The following is an 18925-nucleotide window of genomic DNA, read 5'->3' on the forward strand; positions in this document are numbered from 1 at the left end:
GCTGCATGGAGGGATAGGGCTTGTCATCACTATAGCTTTTCCCTCCTACAGAGCCAACCTCACCATAGACATAAATAACCAGAAAGAGTATTATTTGTAGGAGGCTGAATAATGACCTCTCAAAAGCTATCCTCATCCTAATTCCTGGGACTGTGAATGTACCTTACATAGCAAAAGGGACTTCCAGATGTGGTTAAATTAAAGATCGGGTAATGAGGAGGTTATCTAGGATTACCCAGATGGGCCCTAAATGTAATTGCAGGGGTCCTTAGAGAGGCTGGAGATCAGAAAAACATTAGATGTGAATCAAGAATCCGAAGTGAAGGAGACATTGGAGATGCGTTTTTAAGATGGAAGAAGGTCCACAAGTCAAGGAATACAGGCAGCCATGAGGAGATGAAAAAGGCAAGGAAACAGATTCTCTCCTAGAATCCCAAGAAGGAATCAACTTTGAGAGCATTTTTATTTCAGCTCATTGAAACTGATTTCAGACTTCTGACATCCAAAACTTTAAGAGAATAAATTTGTGGTGTTTTTAAGGCAGGAAGTTTGTGGTAATAGCAGCAATAGGACACTAGTATCAATACGTTATTTGAAGGACCTCTCCTAAAATAGCCTTCTCCACTTACTGGAATTCAATCTTTAGATCTATTCCTTTAAGCCATGCCTTGAGAAATCTGTTAAAGTGAAAATACCATAGGAGGTGTGATATAACTAATATTAAAACACTAGTGTGAATTATTCTATGAAACTATCTAGAAATTCCAGACAAAATGGGTCACTGGATAGGTAAGTTTGATGGAAGGATATAGAAATGATAGGTCCAGAGCTTGAAATACATATGGTATGAGCTGGTTTGAGTAGCAAAGGTGTGGAGACCAAGATTGGAAGAAATAAAATAAGACAAAGGTCAGGGCAAACCCAAAATACACACGTTAATGATTCCACAATTTTGCCTTGAGTTAGTGCTGTTTTATGCTCTTTACACATATAATTTGTACCCATTTTTAAAACAAAATACCCTATTTTAATTAATTAGTACACAAAAATACCAAAAAGGAGGAGTAGTTAAGAAATCAAATATATTTAGTTAAGCAATCAAGTATTGTGGCTTCCAATACAATAATTCAAGTTAAAATTTCTACATTACCATATAAACTCTCTTCTTGTGCAGAAAATAGTGTGGCATTATTTTAAAATTCTAAACATAGCACCATCGATCTCAGGGGTCAGACCTCTGCCAGGTGGGAGACGAATGCACTGTTTAGCCCAATACTTAACTTACATTTTCCGATCTTAAATGCAATACTGTATGTAAACTGGGTTTTATCTTTTAACTAGAGGCATTTGTTTATGCAATTTGTTTATGCATAAACAATCAGTTGTGTTCTAGCACATCCCTAAGCCTCTGAAAAGCAAAACTCAGATTCCTTTATATTGATTACTTATAGCTGTATCAGGAAGAATATTCTTAAAGCTTAACCACAAAGAAAGAAAAGGATAAGAATGCCATTTTCTCAGCTATCAAGTGTAATGCTTGAGTTGTGTCCTCACCTATTTTGGAAGCCTGAACTCTATCTGCCAAGTTTGACCAAGTCAAGGAAATCACTTCCAGATACAGCTATAAGTTTATTTAGCTCAAAATCATTTCTCAAAAATAAAGTCTACAATACTAATAATTTATTAGAGTATAAGGGATTACTACTTTATATTATTTATAATAGTAATGTATTAGGGTAACCAACTCATCCTGGTATGCCTGGAACTTCCTGGGGTTTTCTGGTTTTCGCACTGAAAGTCTTATATGCTGGAAACCCTCCAGTCTCAGGCAAATCAGAACAGGTGGTCCAAATACCGATATGTTCTTGACAAAATGTCATTTCAAAAATAGTTTACCCACTTAAATGAGCAAATTAAAAGAAAATAGATTCAATAAATTGACTTCATTTTTAAAAAACATAGAACAGTATTTACAGTTTTCGTTTAAATTTGTCAAGTGGAATTTGGATAAATAGAGTGTGTATTTTAAGTAGTCATGGTATTTTCAATGTTCACTTTTGGTTCAAATTTCATGTTATTTTTATTTCAATAAATATGCAGTCAAAATTTGCTTTTTATCCACTAAGTTAATCACACTTAAGACCCCAAATCAAGATTTTTCTCTACACACAGTCAGACATCACCTGTCAAAATTCCAGACAAGCCTGTAATTGTGCACATACACACAGAATGAAGCAACTATATTTCTAATGCAATTTCAAGCCAGTGTATCGGATTTAAGATCTTTATTATCTATGAGACAGGACAGCATGTAGATAAATGTCCGGATGGTCCAAGCTTTCAAAGAATGTCAGTATTTATTCTGTGGACATGCATCCCTGCACAGCCACCAGCCAGGACTGTGCATGACACAGCTAAATACAATTCTGTTTTCCCAATCCCCTACCTCTTCCCCTTTGCCCCCGAAATCTCCCCTCGTCTCTTCTCTGCTCCCTCCTTCAACTGTTCATTTTGAAGATATACTTTTCACTAGGATTAATACAGGGTTTGCATTTACAATTTTCATTTACCAAACAGAAAAATATTTTACTAGAAGGGAATGGTATTAAGGAGAATGATTTTCCGTGTGCCCCGAGGCCGGGCATAGGCAGGATTTGATTTGCTATGTTCATCTGGAATCTGAATTGATACGCAGAGAGGAGAGGGGGCGTTTAATAAAATTTACATTTCATTTTCTCACTTGACATCAGTCTCCTGTCACACATGGAACTGATGGGGATGCTGCAAATAACTTTTTTTCAGAATCTAGTTGGGGGGACAGACTGGGAAATGAGAAGACAGAAGGGAGAGAGGGAGACAAGGACAGTCTGGCTTGTTTCCATCTTGTGGTTCCAGGATGGGAACAAATCCATGGTGTCTGGAGGACCTGAGAGCCGGCATCCTCCACCCTGGAAGGAGCGAGCACCAGTGGGACACCCAGAGAGGCACCGAGACTGACGCCATCCAGATGCCCACAGGGTAATCTATGGGTCGAGTGAGGGGGTTAAGCTTCTGGGGGACTGGAAGTGATTCACGTCCACTGAAAAAGAGATCAGGAGATGTCCAAGAGACTGGAGCAAGGACAAGACAGAGGACTGGGCTCCCCTTTTGTCCAGGGAAACCATAGTGTCTCTATAGCTGCGTAACAAATTACCACAACTGAGTGACTTAAAACAGTACCCACTGTGGAATATCACTCAGTCTTAAAGAAGAGGGAAATCCTGCTGTCTGCAACAACACTGATGGACCTAAAGAACATTATCTAAGTGAAATAAGCCAACATAGATAGATGAACAATATATGGTCTTGCTTATATGTGGATCTAAAACAGTCATACTCAGAAGCAGAAAGTAGAATAGTGATTGCCAGAGGCTGGGGGCAATGGGGAGGTGATGGTCAAGGGGCACAAAGTTTCAGTTATGCAAGATAAGTTCTGAAGGTCTACCATCCAGCATAGTGCCAACTGCTAACAATACCGTATTACCCTCAGTGGTCCCTCGGTATCCATAGGGGATTTGTTTCAGGAACCCCTGCAGATACCAAAGTTTGCAGATGCTCAAGTCCCTTACATAAAATGGCATAGTACAGTTGCATATGTACTTATTGATACAATCTTCTGAGAGGGTCGATCCTATGTTAGGTATTAAAAGATATAGTGATAATAATAAATGAGTCGTCATTTTGAGACTGAAATGAGGGATGATATAGAGCAATCAATTCAAATCCCAGTAAATTCTAGAAAGTCCTACAAATGTGTTAAACAGATCTTCCGTCTCAAAACAGACCAGATTTATGGGCAGAATCTATTCTTTTTTTGAATTGTTCCAAGCAAAGAAATTCCCAGTCTTTTGAGGCCTAAAGATAAAAAAAGCTAGAATACTTGTAAACACCCAAATCTATGGGTTCAACCATTTAAACCTCATTTAACTTTATAAAAAATGTTTTATCCCTTTTTAAAATATTAAGTTCTGGAAATGTGATTTGCCTCTCAAATATAACTGTAATTTGTCACAGTGATATAGTGTAAGCTGAAATCAGCGGTTCTACACTCATCAGAGTAATTCCTTCTGCTTGTAGCTCTTTCAAAATTGACACAATACATTGTAAGTTCTGGAAACAAAATATGGAACAAATGCATGAATTTTAAATGACAGAATTAACTAAAATCCTTTACTGTTATTGACATATACATGACATTTTATAGAAGCTTGGTTGATTAATATTTGCATGTAATTTACATTCAATTTCCCCATGCTCATTTTTGCATATAGTTTGCATACATTTCAATGTATAGTAATTTTATACTTTTGGAGTTAGACTGTTAGATGGAAAGGAGTCATTCAACTGAATAATCCTTGAAAGGGGACATCCCTGAGGTACTCAAGCCTCTCAGTACTCAGCAGCCTCTTTGGGCAACGAGATGGGCAAGTTTGCTTCAGGACACAACCTTGGTCAGATTGGCCCAGGCTCTCACTCTGAGAGACACACGAAGCTCTGTCAGAGTCTGGTACCTTCCCTGAACACACTCCCCAAAACTCAAGAGATGGTGGAAACTACCCTAGCTCCCATCATCCCTCTCAGCTTTAACATCCATAAATATTTACAAATAATTTTGAACTCTCTAGAATTTTAGTTTGTTCAGTATCTTGGAGGAAAAGGAGTCCATCACACATAGAAAATCAGAAATGGGAGGTAAGAAGAGGTCCTTTGAAATTACACAGCAACAAGACATTTTAAAATTACTTATTTGAATAAAGGGTAAGGCTTGTCACTGCTGGGAAACACTTACTGGGTTCCCTATGCTAATGGTCTGAGTAAGTTTAGCGTTACAGTGGGACTTTATTTAATCAGCTCATCTCCAGACAAAAAGGAACCAAGAACTCTTCTCTTTGCTTCCAGAATTTACCCAATTCTCCCATTTTTTGAGGAGGAAAAAAAGAACTGCCTTAACTATGGGTTGGGGATTCTGGCTAGACTCTGAAATCCCATGACACATGCAAGAGCCCTGCAAGTTACTCTGGATGTTTCTGGCTGCCATTCAGGCCCAAAGAGTCCATTCTGGACTCAGGGATCCTAGGTTTTGCTAGGGTAAAATTACTAGGTCGATTATGGTTGCTCCCAGCCAGAGGCATAGGATCAAACTTGCCTTCCAAAAAGATCAGTGTTGAGCACATGCAGGATGGATAAGAAGACAGTAGAGATTGGGAGAGGGGTAAAGAAGGTGTAGAAATAAGAGCTGGTAGCTGACTTTTGGGGAATGGTTAGATAGAAGAAGCAGTCGTGGGTGACTTCTAGATTTCTAGTCTGAATGTGGTCATGCCATGCACTGTGTGAGGGCAAGCCTGAGGAGAAGCAGCTTGTAGGTCCTGTTAACATTGTAGTGGCTGTGGGATAACCTAGTGGAAGTTCTCAGTAGGCAGCTCGATAAACAACATAGAGCTCAGGAAAGACACCTGGGCTGGAATTGGAGGTGGTGAAAGGGAGAATGTACAGACAAACCCTTAGTGGGCAGTTTTCTACTCCTCAAAAGCCTTAACTTCTGAAACGTTTTTGTAGTGAAAGATCATAGCTCTCTGAGGACCCAGAGAATCCAACACAGTGTCACAGAGAAGACTGCCTACCTCCTTTCAGGGGCAGCTTTAAGATCTGAGATGTCTACAAGACACCTAAAGAATGGACACGGGGGCTGAGAACTTCCCTGCCAGCTCATGGTAGAGTGAGACATACTTTCCCGCTGATGCCCTCAGATGATGACTTTCTGCCATTAATACCTCCTCTGGGGCTAATTCCAGGACATCATTGTTTAAAATTCTGCCATGGAAGAGTGTGTTTCCTCTGCTCTAATTCAAACATAGGACAGACCCTTCATCTTTCAGAGATTGGAAAATCCTGGTTTCGATTTAGGGAAAAGCTCAGAGCAAGTTTTTTCTAGATATTTTCTTCACCTTTGCGGTCCTGGCCTTACTCTCTTGGTGCATAAGACCTTCTGGATCCACAGCCAAGGACACAGGCTGCTTAAAGTATCAGTTAGTTTGGACACAGATGGGCCCTCTGCAAATGTGTGAATTGGGTGAAACTGCCTTTCATATCCTTACTCAACTTGTCAGCATAGCTAACCCTCTGCTCTGGTCTCCATCTGAACCCCTAGCACACAGCCTAGAGAGGCTGCATATGATGTAATCTCTCCCATGCACTATCTTCTCCAAAAAGCAGTTAGTTCTCTAATAATTAAGTTAGCTGATAATCCACTTGGCCACTTGGTCATCTCTAGTCTCCCAATACAGTTTTTTTCCACTTGTAAATTTGACTCAGTTATTAACAGAAAGAACTATTGAAAAATATAACTGTGGTCCATGGACAATTTCCTTACCCAAACTTGCTATTTTTATATTTTGTCCTTAACTAAAATCTCAGCAAAGCCCAAGAGAATCTCAGTTTCCATGTGTCAGTACTCATGAGGTGCAAGCTTGGTATGTTTGCTCAACTGTGGGCTCCTAATAATGATTGAATTCAAGCCATGAAATAAAATCATCTTGTGAAAAACCAGGTGGTTGCCTGTGGTTGGAAGGTAAGGCTGACAGACCAGGGAGCAGGGTCTTCTCCTGTCCTTCAAATATTCCCATAGGAAAAAGAAATGTTTTGCTTTAACACTGCAGAAATAGCTGTAGCAGACCAGACTTTTTCATGATCCCTTCAATAAGAGAAACCCAAAGCTTTGTGGGTGATCATCCTAAAGGAAGCTTAATACCACCCCCTACTGGTATAAATCAGCATTACACCGTTATTAAAATTGGGAAATCAGAAAGATAACCAGCTTAAGCTAAAAACAAGTAAAAAATTATCTAGTATTTGGGAACTTATTATTTGCCTGACATTGGACTAGGATTCGTGATAAATACAAAAGATGTATCAGATACCATTTCAATGTACATTCATTTATATGACTGTCTTCCGTTTTAAAGTTGAAGACAGAATTCAGAGTTCATATTCTCCCTTCTTAGTGTCCAGACTGGTCAGGCCTCATCTCCCCTGCTCATCATGATCCAGATATATTTTGAACATTATGACTTTCAAATGCCCTCACTACTCCTTGATCACAGCTGCCCCTGAATGGCCTCCGGACGCACTGAATGGAGGCAGAATGCCTCGGCGGCACCGCAGGAGGCTGGCTTCTCCTGGGACAGCCCCAGGCTGACATGCTCCTTGCCCAGGCGACTCCGGCCCTGCAATCGCTGCGTCTCTCGTCTGAGGTCTGGGCAGGGCAGCAGCAGCTGATCTTGGCCCGACAGCTGGTATCGGAGCACCTGCTCCTGGGCCTCCTTCCAGCTCCCAGTCTTCTGCAGGTACAGCTGCTGAGCAGGAGAGCTCAAAGCACAGGTGTTCCCGTGTGATGCGACACCGGTAGTACTGGGAGCAGGCACAGCGGCCTCGGCCTCTTCTCGGCTGCCACCTTCCTCTTGGACTGCACGGCGGCTCAACTTCCTTCTGGACACACCATTCTGTGACTGATGGGGGAGCTGGTTCAGCTTGCCCAGCATGACCTTCATCCTCAAATCTGTGAGAGCGAAGAAGGAGGAGAAGAAATAGACTTGGTTCTCAATCAGCTGATCGCACATTTTGCATATTGAGCATTCCTGAAAAGATATCTCCAGCTAATTAAAGATTGAGTTATATCACCTTATCGATTTCCAGATATCTTTGGGAATACATACTTTTTCGAAAAAAAGAGAAAAACACGATATCCTAAGCCCAACTGATAATTAATATTAACTGTCTAACACAAAGCTGATAATATAGCTTCCCAGAAGAAAACTTTTATGATGTTGATAAGTCAATCAGGATTTTTCATTGTAAGCATGGCAGCTTAAATATGAATATTAGGCCAGAGTCAGACCTTACCAAGTGGGTTAACTCACACTTGTATTTAGAAATGTGAGCTCTAAAAACCAGTCTTATTAATACTTTTGGCTTTTATGCCAAATTCATCATTTAAATATTTTTGATTTTACAAAAACATAAACATATGCAGAGATAAATATATAAATAAACACATATCCATATGAGTGTGCATATACAATTTTTTTTTAGTAGTGAACTTGGGGTCTTCTTATTTATTTATTTTTATTTTATTTATTTTTGGCGGTGTTGGGTCTTCATTTCTGTGCAAGGGCTTTCTCTAGTTGTGGCAAGCGGGGGCCACTCTTCATCGCAGAGCACAGGCTCCAGACACGCAGGCTCAGTAGTTGTGGCTCACAGGCCTAGTTGCTCCACGGCATGTGGGATCTTCCCAGACCAGGGCTCGAACCCGTGTCCCCTGCATTGGCAGGCAGATTCTCAACCACTGCGCCACCAGGGAAGCCCTACTGTGTATATATAATTACCAACCTATAAGAAAACACACCCTAGGCCTGAAATATTTTGTCCATGCTGTCTTTCAAAACTCTCTGCCTTCTTTAACTCACCTCCCCAAATTTCTCACTTCCTTCAGAAAGTATTTCCTAACTCATAAATGTCTCGTCCTCATAATTCATTGAATGTTGAGGTATGTATCAATCTATTTTTACAAACAATAAAATGCTATAGTTCAACTTTTAAAATAATTTTATTAAATTATTGTTTTTAAACAAAGGAAATTCAAAATTATTCTATGTTAATGATACTCATCCTTTTACATTCCAGTATGTGTTCTTTGAAGAGAGAAAGGATAATAATCATTTAAAGTAACACTTATATAGCCATTATAGCAATTACCACATGCTGGCCACCAATTTTTTTATATATATTTATAAAAATATATACCTACATATATACAATTTAATCCTTACCAGTACTCCGTGAAGTAAGTGCTATTATTATTATTATTTTTTTTTTTTTTTTTTTTTGCAGTACGCAGGCCTCTCACTGTTGTGGCCTCTCCTGTTGCGGAGCACAGGCTCTGGATGTGCAGGCGCAGTGGCCATGGCTCACGGGCCCAGCCACCCCGCGGCATGTGGGATCTTCCCGGACTGGGGCATGAACCCGTGTCCCCTGCATCGGCAGGCAGATTCTCAACCACTGTGCCACCAGGGAAGCCCAGTAAGTGCTATTATTATCTCCCTCTTAGAAGGGAGGCCATTGAGATACAGAGAGATTAAGTAACTTCTCAAGACAACATATAAAGGAATGGCAGATCTTACTTACATTACAGGGGTCAAGATTTGTGGCTCCAGAGTCTGTACTGTGAGAACCACACAATATACTGTGGAAAGTTAAGATAGCAGTGGGGAGTTAAGAAGAAAGTCTGGCTGGATACACGCATGAGAGTGGGGCATGACATTTCCCTTCCCTGCTTATCTCATATCTCACCACCAAATGCATAATGTGCACTGTCGGGAACCAGCTGCAAGCTGACACAGTCCTTGCAGCTTAAAGCATGGCAAAGTCCTGCTTAATTCTTGACAGGACCCGAAAGAGTTATTAGAGAAGATATGAGTCTTAGCCCGTGAGGTTGCTTGCGATTTCTCTAACAATAGTTTGTACTCCGCATGCTTCGGTAATCACAGTCTGCTCTCACGCATGTTTATATCCTGGTTCGCAGAATGTTTTGTACTATAATTTCAACATTAAGGAAATACTGTCTAATGATTCAGTTTGGTGATTTTAACAAAAACATGTCCTGTCTACTGCAATATATAAAAACAAGTTTGATGAGAAATAAAGTGTGTGTGTGCTTGTGCACCACCCTCCTGACCCCGTCTCTTCTTAATCCCCTCCCCTGCTCTCAGGACTTGTTCCTCAGTCTAACAGCGATTGACAGTGAACTTTTTGTACATGTATAGTTTTAAATACAAGGTAGATGTTAATTTATGAACCTGTGTATTATGCTCCTCTCTTAGTTTACTGAGACCCATCTTGGCTTGTGTTAGGAGACAGTCATCATGTCTATATCATGGTGTAAGAGACAGTATTGAGGCAAAGGGTAACAATTTCCCACCTCAATTTAATCTAACAATGAATGGGAGCTGAGGTGAGGAAGAAAGAAGGTAATAGCAACATAATATAAATATAAGTACTCTCTCTCTATATATATAATATATATAACACACTTTTAATTTGGAGCAGTAAAACAAGATAAAGTAATCATGTTTATATAGTTTTGATGACGTGTCAATTAATATTCTATGAAACCCACATTATCCATATCTTCTCTCTCTTCTTCCACAGTCCTTTTGCCTAGCATGTATCTGCCATGGCCCTCTAACTATGGGATAATTCTCTTGCTTAGAGCTTTCAGGTTATCCTAGTATCACTTATGGGATCTTCAAATCCTTCCAGAACTGTTCCCTGACAGCTCAAACTACATTGATTTGTGCCTCAATACTGTTGGCTGGAGTTTCTCATTTGACTTGGGCAACTCTTTCTATTATTGGACACCTTTCCTTGTACGACAGTCTCATCTTCCTCTTAGGACTTTGAGTTCCTTCAGGGAAGGAACTTTTTTTGCCGTTAACCTTGTCCCTCTGTTAAGCCCAATCCTAGGCCAAGTACTGAGCTTGGTGTCATCTCTATAATTACTGCTCCCACTAGGAGAAAAAGATATAGTTTATCAAGATCAGAGAATAACCAAATAACAAGAATAATCAATTGTCAGATAGAAGCAAAGTTTAAAAAGGAAAAAGGGCTTTGAATTTTTATCCCTTGGTACAACCAATACCATCTCATGTAAGGGGAATCAAATACTGCAAGTCACCTATTTTCAATCCATTGAAGGTATCGTTATCCTGTTTTTGAGAGACCATCTTTGGAAATCTATTCTCCCTTGTTCTTCAGGTCTGCCTCTATTCATAAAAGACTAACACGAGTGTAGCTTTCCTCTGCAGGCCCCAAACCATTTAAAAATCTCCCATGAATTATTTACATGGCAGCTCCAATCAGCAACATAGCTGACAGACTCCCCAGCTGAAATGAGAGTGCACTGAGTAAAGGTGCAGAGGGGGGCTGGCCACTTCCCACTGTGAGGTTATAGACAGAACTAAGTCAGCACACATTATATGTCAGCACCGACATCAGAAGGAATCCAATCCTTTGATCTTGGACCTCCACAGGAAGCTTAGATCTCAGACAAATGAGATAAAAAAATGACTTTATAGCAGATATGTGTCCTAAGGCGTTCAGCTGAATATTTGGGATATTCAGGGAAGCAAGAATAGTGAGTATCAAATCATATGAAACGGCATGCCTCCTTTCCACCTCCACCTCATTGGTGAGTCCCCATTAAAATGGAAAGATAGCATTTCACATTGCTCCTCCACGTTATCTTAGAGTCCCATTTGTGGGTTTGATCAAGTTTCAGGAAGAATGGGGTAAAATATGGGAACACAGATTCTTTCTCTATGAAAAGGAAGACTCCGTGGTTTTGGGTCCATCCAGGTTCATCCACAGTCAGCGAAACTTTTCCAGGTAACCTTGATCTCTTTTGGCTTCCAGAACTTTCTTGGGCAAGAAATATGCTGAGCTACGATTTTAAAAATTTGTGTGGGTAGTAGTCATTGGCTTCTTTTTTTTTCTGCTTCTTTTTTGTTTCATTCACTAGTTTGTTCTATTTTTTAGATTCCACATATAAGTGATATCACAGTATTGGTGATATCAAAGACAGTATTTGTCTTTCTCTGACTTATTTCACTTATTGGTTTCTTTTGCAATGGGATAATTAACAATGAATCTCCCCTCTCCCCACCCCACTCCCACTCTTTATATTTTCATAGTATAGTCTCCATGTGCTGCATTTAGTGTTGGATGACCTGGATTCAGTACAAAAGACCCAGTATAATGACCTCTGTTTTGAAGCCTAAATAGGATCTAAAGCAGCAAGATGGATGGCTGATCAGCCAGCAAAAAGAATGGACTCCACTTTGGTTTCTCATTTGTCAGTAAGGGCTCAGTCCTGCCCACATATTGAAGAAGACATATACATAATTAATAAATAACATTAAATTATTCATTATTAATTGGTAAGTATTAATTAATATTAATGGATAAATATTATAAATATTATCACCAATGTCCTTTCTAGATTATTTGTTCCTTTAAATGAAAAATTATTATTTATTTTTAATAAGCAATGCATGGCAAATCAGGAAGTATGAAAATTTTTAGAAGATAAAGAAAAAAATGCCTTTAATCCCACATATCATAAGTAATCTCCACTTTATTATGTTTGTAATAATCTAGCAATGGCTATGTTTTAGTAAACCTAATTTAATTCATTAATCTATCTACAGTTTACTTTGGTATATTTTTTGAAGTGTGAATCTAGATTAATAAATGTTCTAAATAGTCAAATTTACAGCCCCATTTATAGACTAATGCTTGTGTTTTCCTTTATTTTTATTATCTCCATCACATATTACATTTATATATCTAATATCTATATCTATACCTAATTGAGATTATTTCTCATAATGTGCTCATATATTCTCATGTCAGTATCACATTGTCTGAAGAATAGTGACATAAATATTATCTCTCTGGTTGAGCTACCTTTTCCCAATGCCAAAAAAAACCAATTTCCTGTAAAAAATTAGTTTTCTAGTATAGATCTATAGTTTTTGAAGAATTTTAGAATCATCTTATGCTGTTCTACTCCTGTATAAAATAATTGGAACTGTGTTAAACCAAAGTTAATATAGTAATAACTGAGGTCTGTGCAATATTAGTCACATTAGAAACATGTTGTAATTCCCTATGTATTCAAGTCTTCTCTTTAAACTATTCAATAAAATATAGTTTATTTTTTATATAAGTCCCATATAGCTCTTGTTTAGATTTTTTTCTCCAAGGCAGCATATTCTTTGTCACTAATGTGTATTTCTTTGTCTTTCCTAACTGTATACCATTGGCTTATTTAATATGATTTTTGCATAGATTGACATTATATTTGAGTAAGTTACTCAAGTTATTTATAAATTATAGCAGTTAGTGGTTGAATCTTTAAGTTATCATTAAATAATCATCTGCAAATCATCATATATTTTCTCCAAAATTGTCCTCTAAATTTTGTTTTATATCTGACTTTGTTTCTTCCTATTCCAAAGTATATGTTATAAAATTATGGTAAGAATGAGCTCCGTGTTTTATCCTCATTTAAGTAGGAATTCTTCTAATATTCCGTTGTTAAAGGTAATATTGGATCTCGGTTGCAAATAGCCTTGGAACTCTCCATCCTATTTACCAGGCATCTTATTTATTCCTGGTTATTTTATTTTAAAGTTTCCTTAAGGAGTAAGTGATAGATTTTATTTATGTCTTTAAATTAGGAGATGTTCATATCTTTTTATTATATGGAATGGACATGTTATTTATTAATAACTTCCAAATATAGTTTTACTTTCTTGGGAACTTGGGACAATTTCTTGTTCTAAACTGTTTTGCTCTTCACTGTTTCCAGACATCTTGAGGCCAGCCCTCTCATCTCCTCTCCTCTCCTCTCCTCTCCCTGTCATTCCCATAGATTTGTACTTACAAAAAGGTAAATTGACAGTCTTTTTTATTTTACATTCACAACACACAGCATATACAGTCAGTAGAATTCAAACGTGGTAGAGATAAGAAATCCATGAAGTTAATGTTTATGGTCACACTTGCATGGTATGGAGCCCCTTTTCACATGTCAGTCTTTCATTCCCAACATTTGGGGCATGTATTTCACATACACACACACAATAGTGACCAGTAGCCAGACACAGATCAGGGTACGATTTGGAGAAGGCAGCACTGAGATCTCCAGCAGTAGCTGTCCTGCAAAGACAAAGGCAGTCCCCAGGAAACTGGGAGAGGAAACTCAGGTGGCCAGCAGACAGAATCGCCTGGAAGGAAGTTGGCGCTTTTTGTCCATTGTTAGGACCCAAAAGGGGTGTGTGGCCACTGTCCTGTTGTTAATCTTATGAACCAGGATAAAATTTTTCCATCTCTTTTAGATGAGATAAGTAGCCATTCTTTTTTTGTCAGCAGTTGTAGGAACTGCTGGAATCCAGGGGTCTCTGGAAAGGGGAGAGGGAAATGAGAAAGGCTCATTTCATGTCTACCTTCACCATTTACTCAACAATGGTGATCAATGGTCTCATGTCCTAACACCCTCTGGTAAACGTGCTGCTGGGATTAGAAAAGATACAGAACTTAAACAGAAGAATCTGGACAAGATAAAAACAAATAATTATATTACATATAAAAGGTGTTAAATGAATAAAAGGGAGGTGTCACAAAAGTTGACAGAAGGGGACTATTCCTCCTAGATAAAAGATTTTGAAAAAAGAGAAAAAGTATTTGATCTGGGATTGGAAAGAATGGAAACTTTAGATCTGTGGGTACATTATAGAAGGGTATCTTGAAAGATACCCTTGAAAGAAGGGTATCTTGAAAGATACCCTTGAAAGAAGGGTATCTTATTCTCTGTGTACAGGGAATACTGTCCTGGTGGGAAAAGAGAAAGAGTGAAGGAAGAACATCTATAAGGAGTGTGTTAACTGAGACTGAACTGAAGATATATCTGGGAAATGGAGTGGGTGGGAGATGAAAACCAAGACACAACAGAGGTGGAATTGATAAAACCTAGCAAGCAAGGGGGCAGGGTGGTAACGGGAGACTAGCAGTTAAAGGTAACTCTGAGGTGTCTAGCCTGGGAGATTTGGGGGATATTTATTAACCAAATAAGGGGAATGAGGGAACAGTCGAGAAGGAATGGTACAAAACTGAGCTTCAGCAGAGCAAAGCAGGGCTCCTTCCCTGCTCTTCTGTGAACCTGAGTTTGTGCAAAGTACACAATTAAGCCCTTAGCAAATGGGATTTGAAACCGTGTGATATGATTTGGGAGCTGGAAGCACTAAACATGTAGCTTAGGATAATGGCATTCTTTCTCTCCTTTGGCGTTCTCTCCCCTCTTCAAATTCTTCAAATACATATTGTTTGTTGTGATTGCTTTACACTTAATTTTTATTGCCTGGAATTGTTCTTTCATTTTCCCCAAAATATTATTCTTGTGTCCCAATCATATTAGAAATTCATAAAGGATAGGTAGCCAAATATCATCTCTTTGTAACTATATAGAGAGGACCTTATAAGGTACAAAAAAATTCAGGAAATAAATAAATACTTATTTAATATGTATTGGAAGATAAAATTTAAGTTCATTCATTGTAATTCCAGCAATCTCTCACCTAAATGTTACAAAGACGAGTAATCGCTTCTGCCAGGATTTCTCAACCTTGGAATTACTGACATCTTGAGCCAGATCATCTTTGTAGTAGGGGTGATCTCTTCTCACTAGATGCTAGGAGCATCCCCATCCCCCAAGCTGTGACAACAAAAATGTCTCCAGACAATGCAAGGATCCGCTGGAGGTAGGATGACCAAATGTCCCAATTTGTCTGAGACTGAGGGAGCTACTGAGACACAAGGCTTTCATTTTTAAAACTATGAAAGTTCTAGGAAAGCCAGGATGACTTGGTCACCCTACTTGGGAGACAAAATTGCCCCTAGTTAAGAACCATTGGCCTGTGGGAACAGAGAGCCATCTTTATATGACAAATTCCAAAAACCATTAAGTGCTACTATGGAGGTATGATTTCAGTATTTTTGGAAACCCAAAGAGGAAAATATTCATTTTCATTGAGGTGGGGAGGATTAGAGAAGATTTTATGAAAAAAAAGGGCATAGCAGCTGGTGCTGAAAAGCTTGAGGAGGTTTTAACAGGTGAGTGTGAGGACGGGGCAAGAAGATGAAACCCAGAGTAGGAGGAGGAAGACAGGGTGGAGTCAGGTCTTGGAGGGCGTTGAGTCCTAAGTAACAAGAAAGACCAACAATAAATAACACATACACAGCACATACAATACGCCAGGAATCTTTCCGCACTCTAGAGTGACATTAACTCAATCAGCATCACAACATCTGAGTGTGGGCAATATTATTAGGACAATCTTCCTGATGAGGAAACCGAAAGGCACAGAGAGGACTGTGGACCTGCTGGAGGCCACGAAGTAAGTCAACAAGGGAATCAGCATTAAACCCAGTCTTGCTGACACCCGAGTTTCATGCTCTTAACTGTCACATTCTCCTGCCTCTCTAACTGAGGCTGGTAATTCATTAAATCTTCTGAGTAGCAAAGTGACAAAAGCAGATGTGAATTTTAAAAGCTAGCTCAGATGCTCCCTATGTCAAAAACCTTGGTAAAAGTAAAACACAAGGGATACATGCTTTACTCCCTTCCCTGTTGCATACATACAATTTTTGCTAAAAGCCATAACGTGATGAATTTACAGTCTGAATCTACTGGACAGTCAAAATGCTTGATTCCACCAGCTAAATATGTGATGGTGATGCTGTGTGTTTGCAGAGTGCTTATGAGAGAGACGGCCAATCGCTTGATCAGCAAATGCCACAAGTTTAAAAACACAGAAGGAAAAGGAAACTAGAGTGCCATGGTAATAATAAAATAAAACCTAATTTATTTAAAGCTAACAATAATTAGATGTTTTGTAGCTGGTAATAATCTCCAAAGAAAAGGAAGAGATGCCTCATTACTTCCCTTGGAAACAATGCTCTTAAGATTCGGACAAAGCTTACAAGATAAGAAAACAAATCCGCTCTGATCCCCAGGGGAGGATTTGGATCACACATCTTTCTATTTTTAACCTGGATGTCCTAATAAAATGGCCTCTTTCATTCTTCCATCTCTTCAATCTAAACTCTTCCACAGGAGCTCTGTCCCTTGTTTCATTCCTGATAATTTATTAATAAGCTCCCACATAAAAAATGTCCCTTAATAAAACATCCAGGCATTGTGGACTGTGTAATGTAGTTAATTTAAGCCGGGAAACTGAGATTCATGTAAATGGCCATATTAGATTAGGGGAAAGATTAGCATCACTCCTGCTGTTTGCTGGAAAATGCAGTTGAATATGCCCTTCTTCACAGAGCTGGGTTCGGAGGACCATTTTCAAACACCTGTCCTGAATTTGCATGCCATAATATGGACAAGAAGCTTCTGGAAACCAAAGTCAAAGTGGTCTTAGATGGAATCTAGAGAGATTTCCTGCCCCCTTCTCTCTATCTTCATCCTTCACACCCCCACCCACACACATTCCCTACTACTTTTTGATGCAGGTCCAGGAGGTGAATGGAGTATGGATGGCTAATTTGATGGGAAGCTTAAAAAAAACAAAACAAAAAACCCCCCTCATTTACTCTGTGTGAAAAAATCCAACAGGCAAACAAACTGATACACAGATACACACAGTCACCGGAGTTCATTAAACTCATTAGAGGCAGAACAACTTCAGACTGCTATGGTTTGGTGAAACATCCACTCAGAACTGGTAAGATTAGGATTCCTTTTCGAGCAGAAAATATCATGATAATTGGCTATCATTTAGGGGGAGAAAGGAATATTCTACAATTTAGAGCATATGTTTCAAAATATTTCAGATCCATGGAAGTTTCATGGATATTTTTCATACACCATACTCGTCGTACTTGGCAAATCCATCTTGTGTTCTGCCCATTGTCTCTGTAATTTCTGTGTCCTTAGAAGGACAAAACATTGGTCTGCGATAAATGCTTATCTTTTCTCTGCTTGGCAGCAACTCTAATGACAATTTAATAATATAACAAGCAAAATCATCTGGCATCATGCACAACGTAGGCAAATAATACCTTTTGCAAAAAGTAAAATGAAACGACAAAGCAGAGCTTAACAAAGCTGACTTATTTCTAGAGGGTTCTGCATTCAATCTATTTTGCATAGTTGGTATTTGGCAACTCCATTCTCTTCTTTCCCAGATTCAATTATGTTGCCAAACTGGCAGCTTTGCACTAGCTAAGGGAAAGATTATATGCCTATACTCTGGTTTTTCTTTCCTCTATATAACGAATTCAAATGTTAAACCCATAATCTAGTAAGAAAAAATATATATAAATGTCAACTCGAATAACTGGTTAGTAGCTGAGTGAATCAGCTGGACTTGTGTGTTCTTATGCTGAGGTATAATTTCCTTGAGAAGAAGTAACAAAGGCTAAAGAAGGGGCTATAAACTAAACTGATTCAGAAACTGGCAGCCAGCGGGAGGCTACAGTTCACACACAATGGGTTTGTTTCTCGGTGGGAATCATCCCATTGTCCAAGCTTACCTTCTGCCATCACGGTGCCTTCTTTTTCAGTCTCTACTTGTGATTCTTGGCGTTTGGGTGAGATGTGGCTATGATTCTTTTGATCTTTAGTCTGGGATTCAGAAATCTCTTCACTTTTTATTTCTGTATTAATGAAAAAATACATTGGCTTTTTTTAGAATAAAGTGACATTTTTATTATAAATGGGCCCTAAGTGTTAGGATATTTCCCTTCTCCGCTCCCCCAAAATTATTGTGATATACATGCAGTAGAATGCATTTAATAGTCTCAGAGCTTAAGGAATAATGAAATAAAATCCCATATACTGACCACAACATTGAGGTATAAAACTACTATCCAATATAGTTGCCACCACATGTGGTTACTGAACATGTGAAAAGTGACTAGTTCAAAAAGAGATGTCCTGTAAGTGTAAAATACACACCTGATTTTTCAAAAATGTAAGATATCTAATATTTTTATATCCATTACATGTTGAAGTATTATCTTGATATTTAAGGTTAAATGGCTGCTAGAAAATGACACTATGTTTCTCACTTTGGTGGTTCGTGTTATCTTTCTGTTGACCAGAGCTACAGTGTTACTAACACTTTTTAAAAACATTTTATTTTGAAATAATTATAGATTCACAGAAAGTGTCAAAAGAAATGTACAGGGATGACCAATGCACCTTCACCCAGCCTTCTCTCTACTTCCAACAACTTGTATAACTGCAGTATGACATCAA

General features: G+C 38.7%; 1 protein-coding gene across 1 annotated transcript in view; it reads right to left on the minus strand.

Annotated features, from left to right (window-relative positions):
* Nucleotides 1–7133: 7133 nt before the first annotated feature.
* PKHD1 (PKHD1 ciliary IPT domain containing fibrocystin/polyductin) overlaps nt 7134–18925 on the minus strand; it is a gene marked incomplete at its 3' end in the record, with an annotated part of 433165 nt that continues 421373 nt past the window's right edge. The window contains exons 66-67 of the mRNA XM_082637162.1: nt 18199–18321; nt 7134–7594 (exon numbers count right to left, since the gene is read on the minus strand). Of these exons, the coding sequence (XP_082493288.1) occupies nt 7134–7594; nt 18199–18321 (584 nt within the window). The remainder of the gene's footprint in view (nt 7595–18198; nt 18322–18925) is intronic.

The sequence above is a fragment of the Mesoplodon mirus genome, assembly GCF_964341445.2.
Source record: "Mesoplodon mirus genome assembly, chromosome: 12".
In the NCBI taxonomy this organism is placed as follows: Eukaryota; Metazoa; Chordata; class Mammalia; order Artiodactyla; family Ziphiidae; genus Mesoplodon; species Mesoplodon mirus.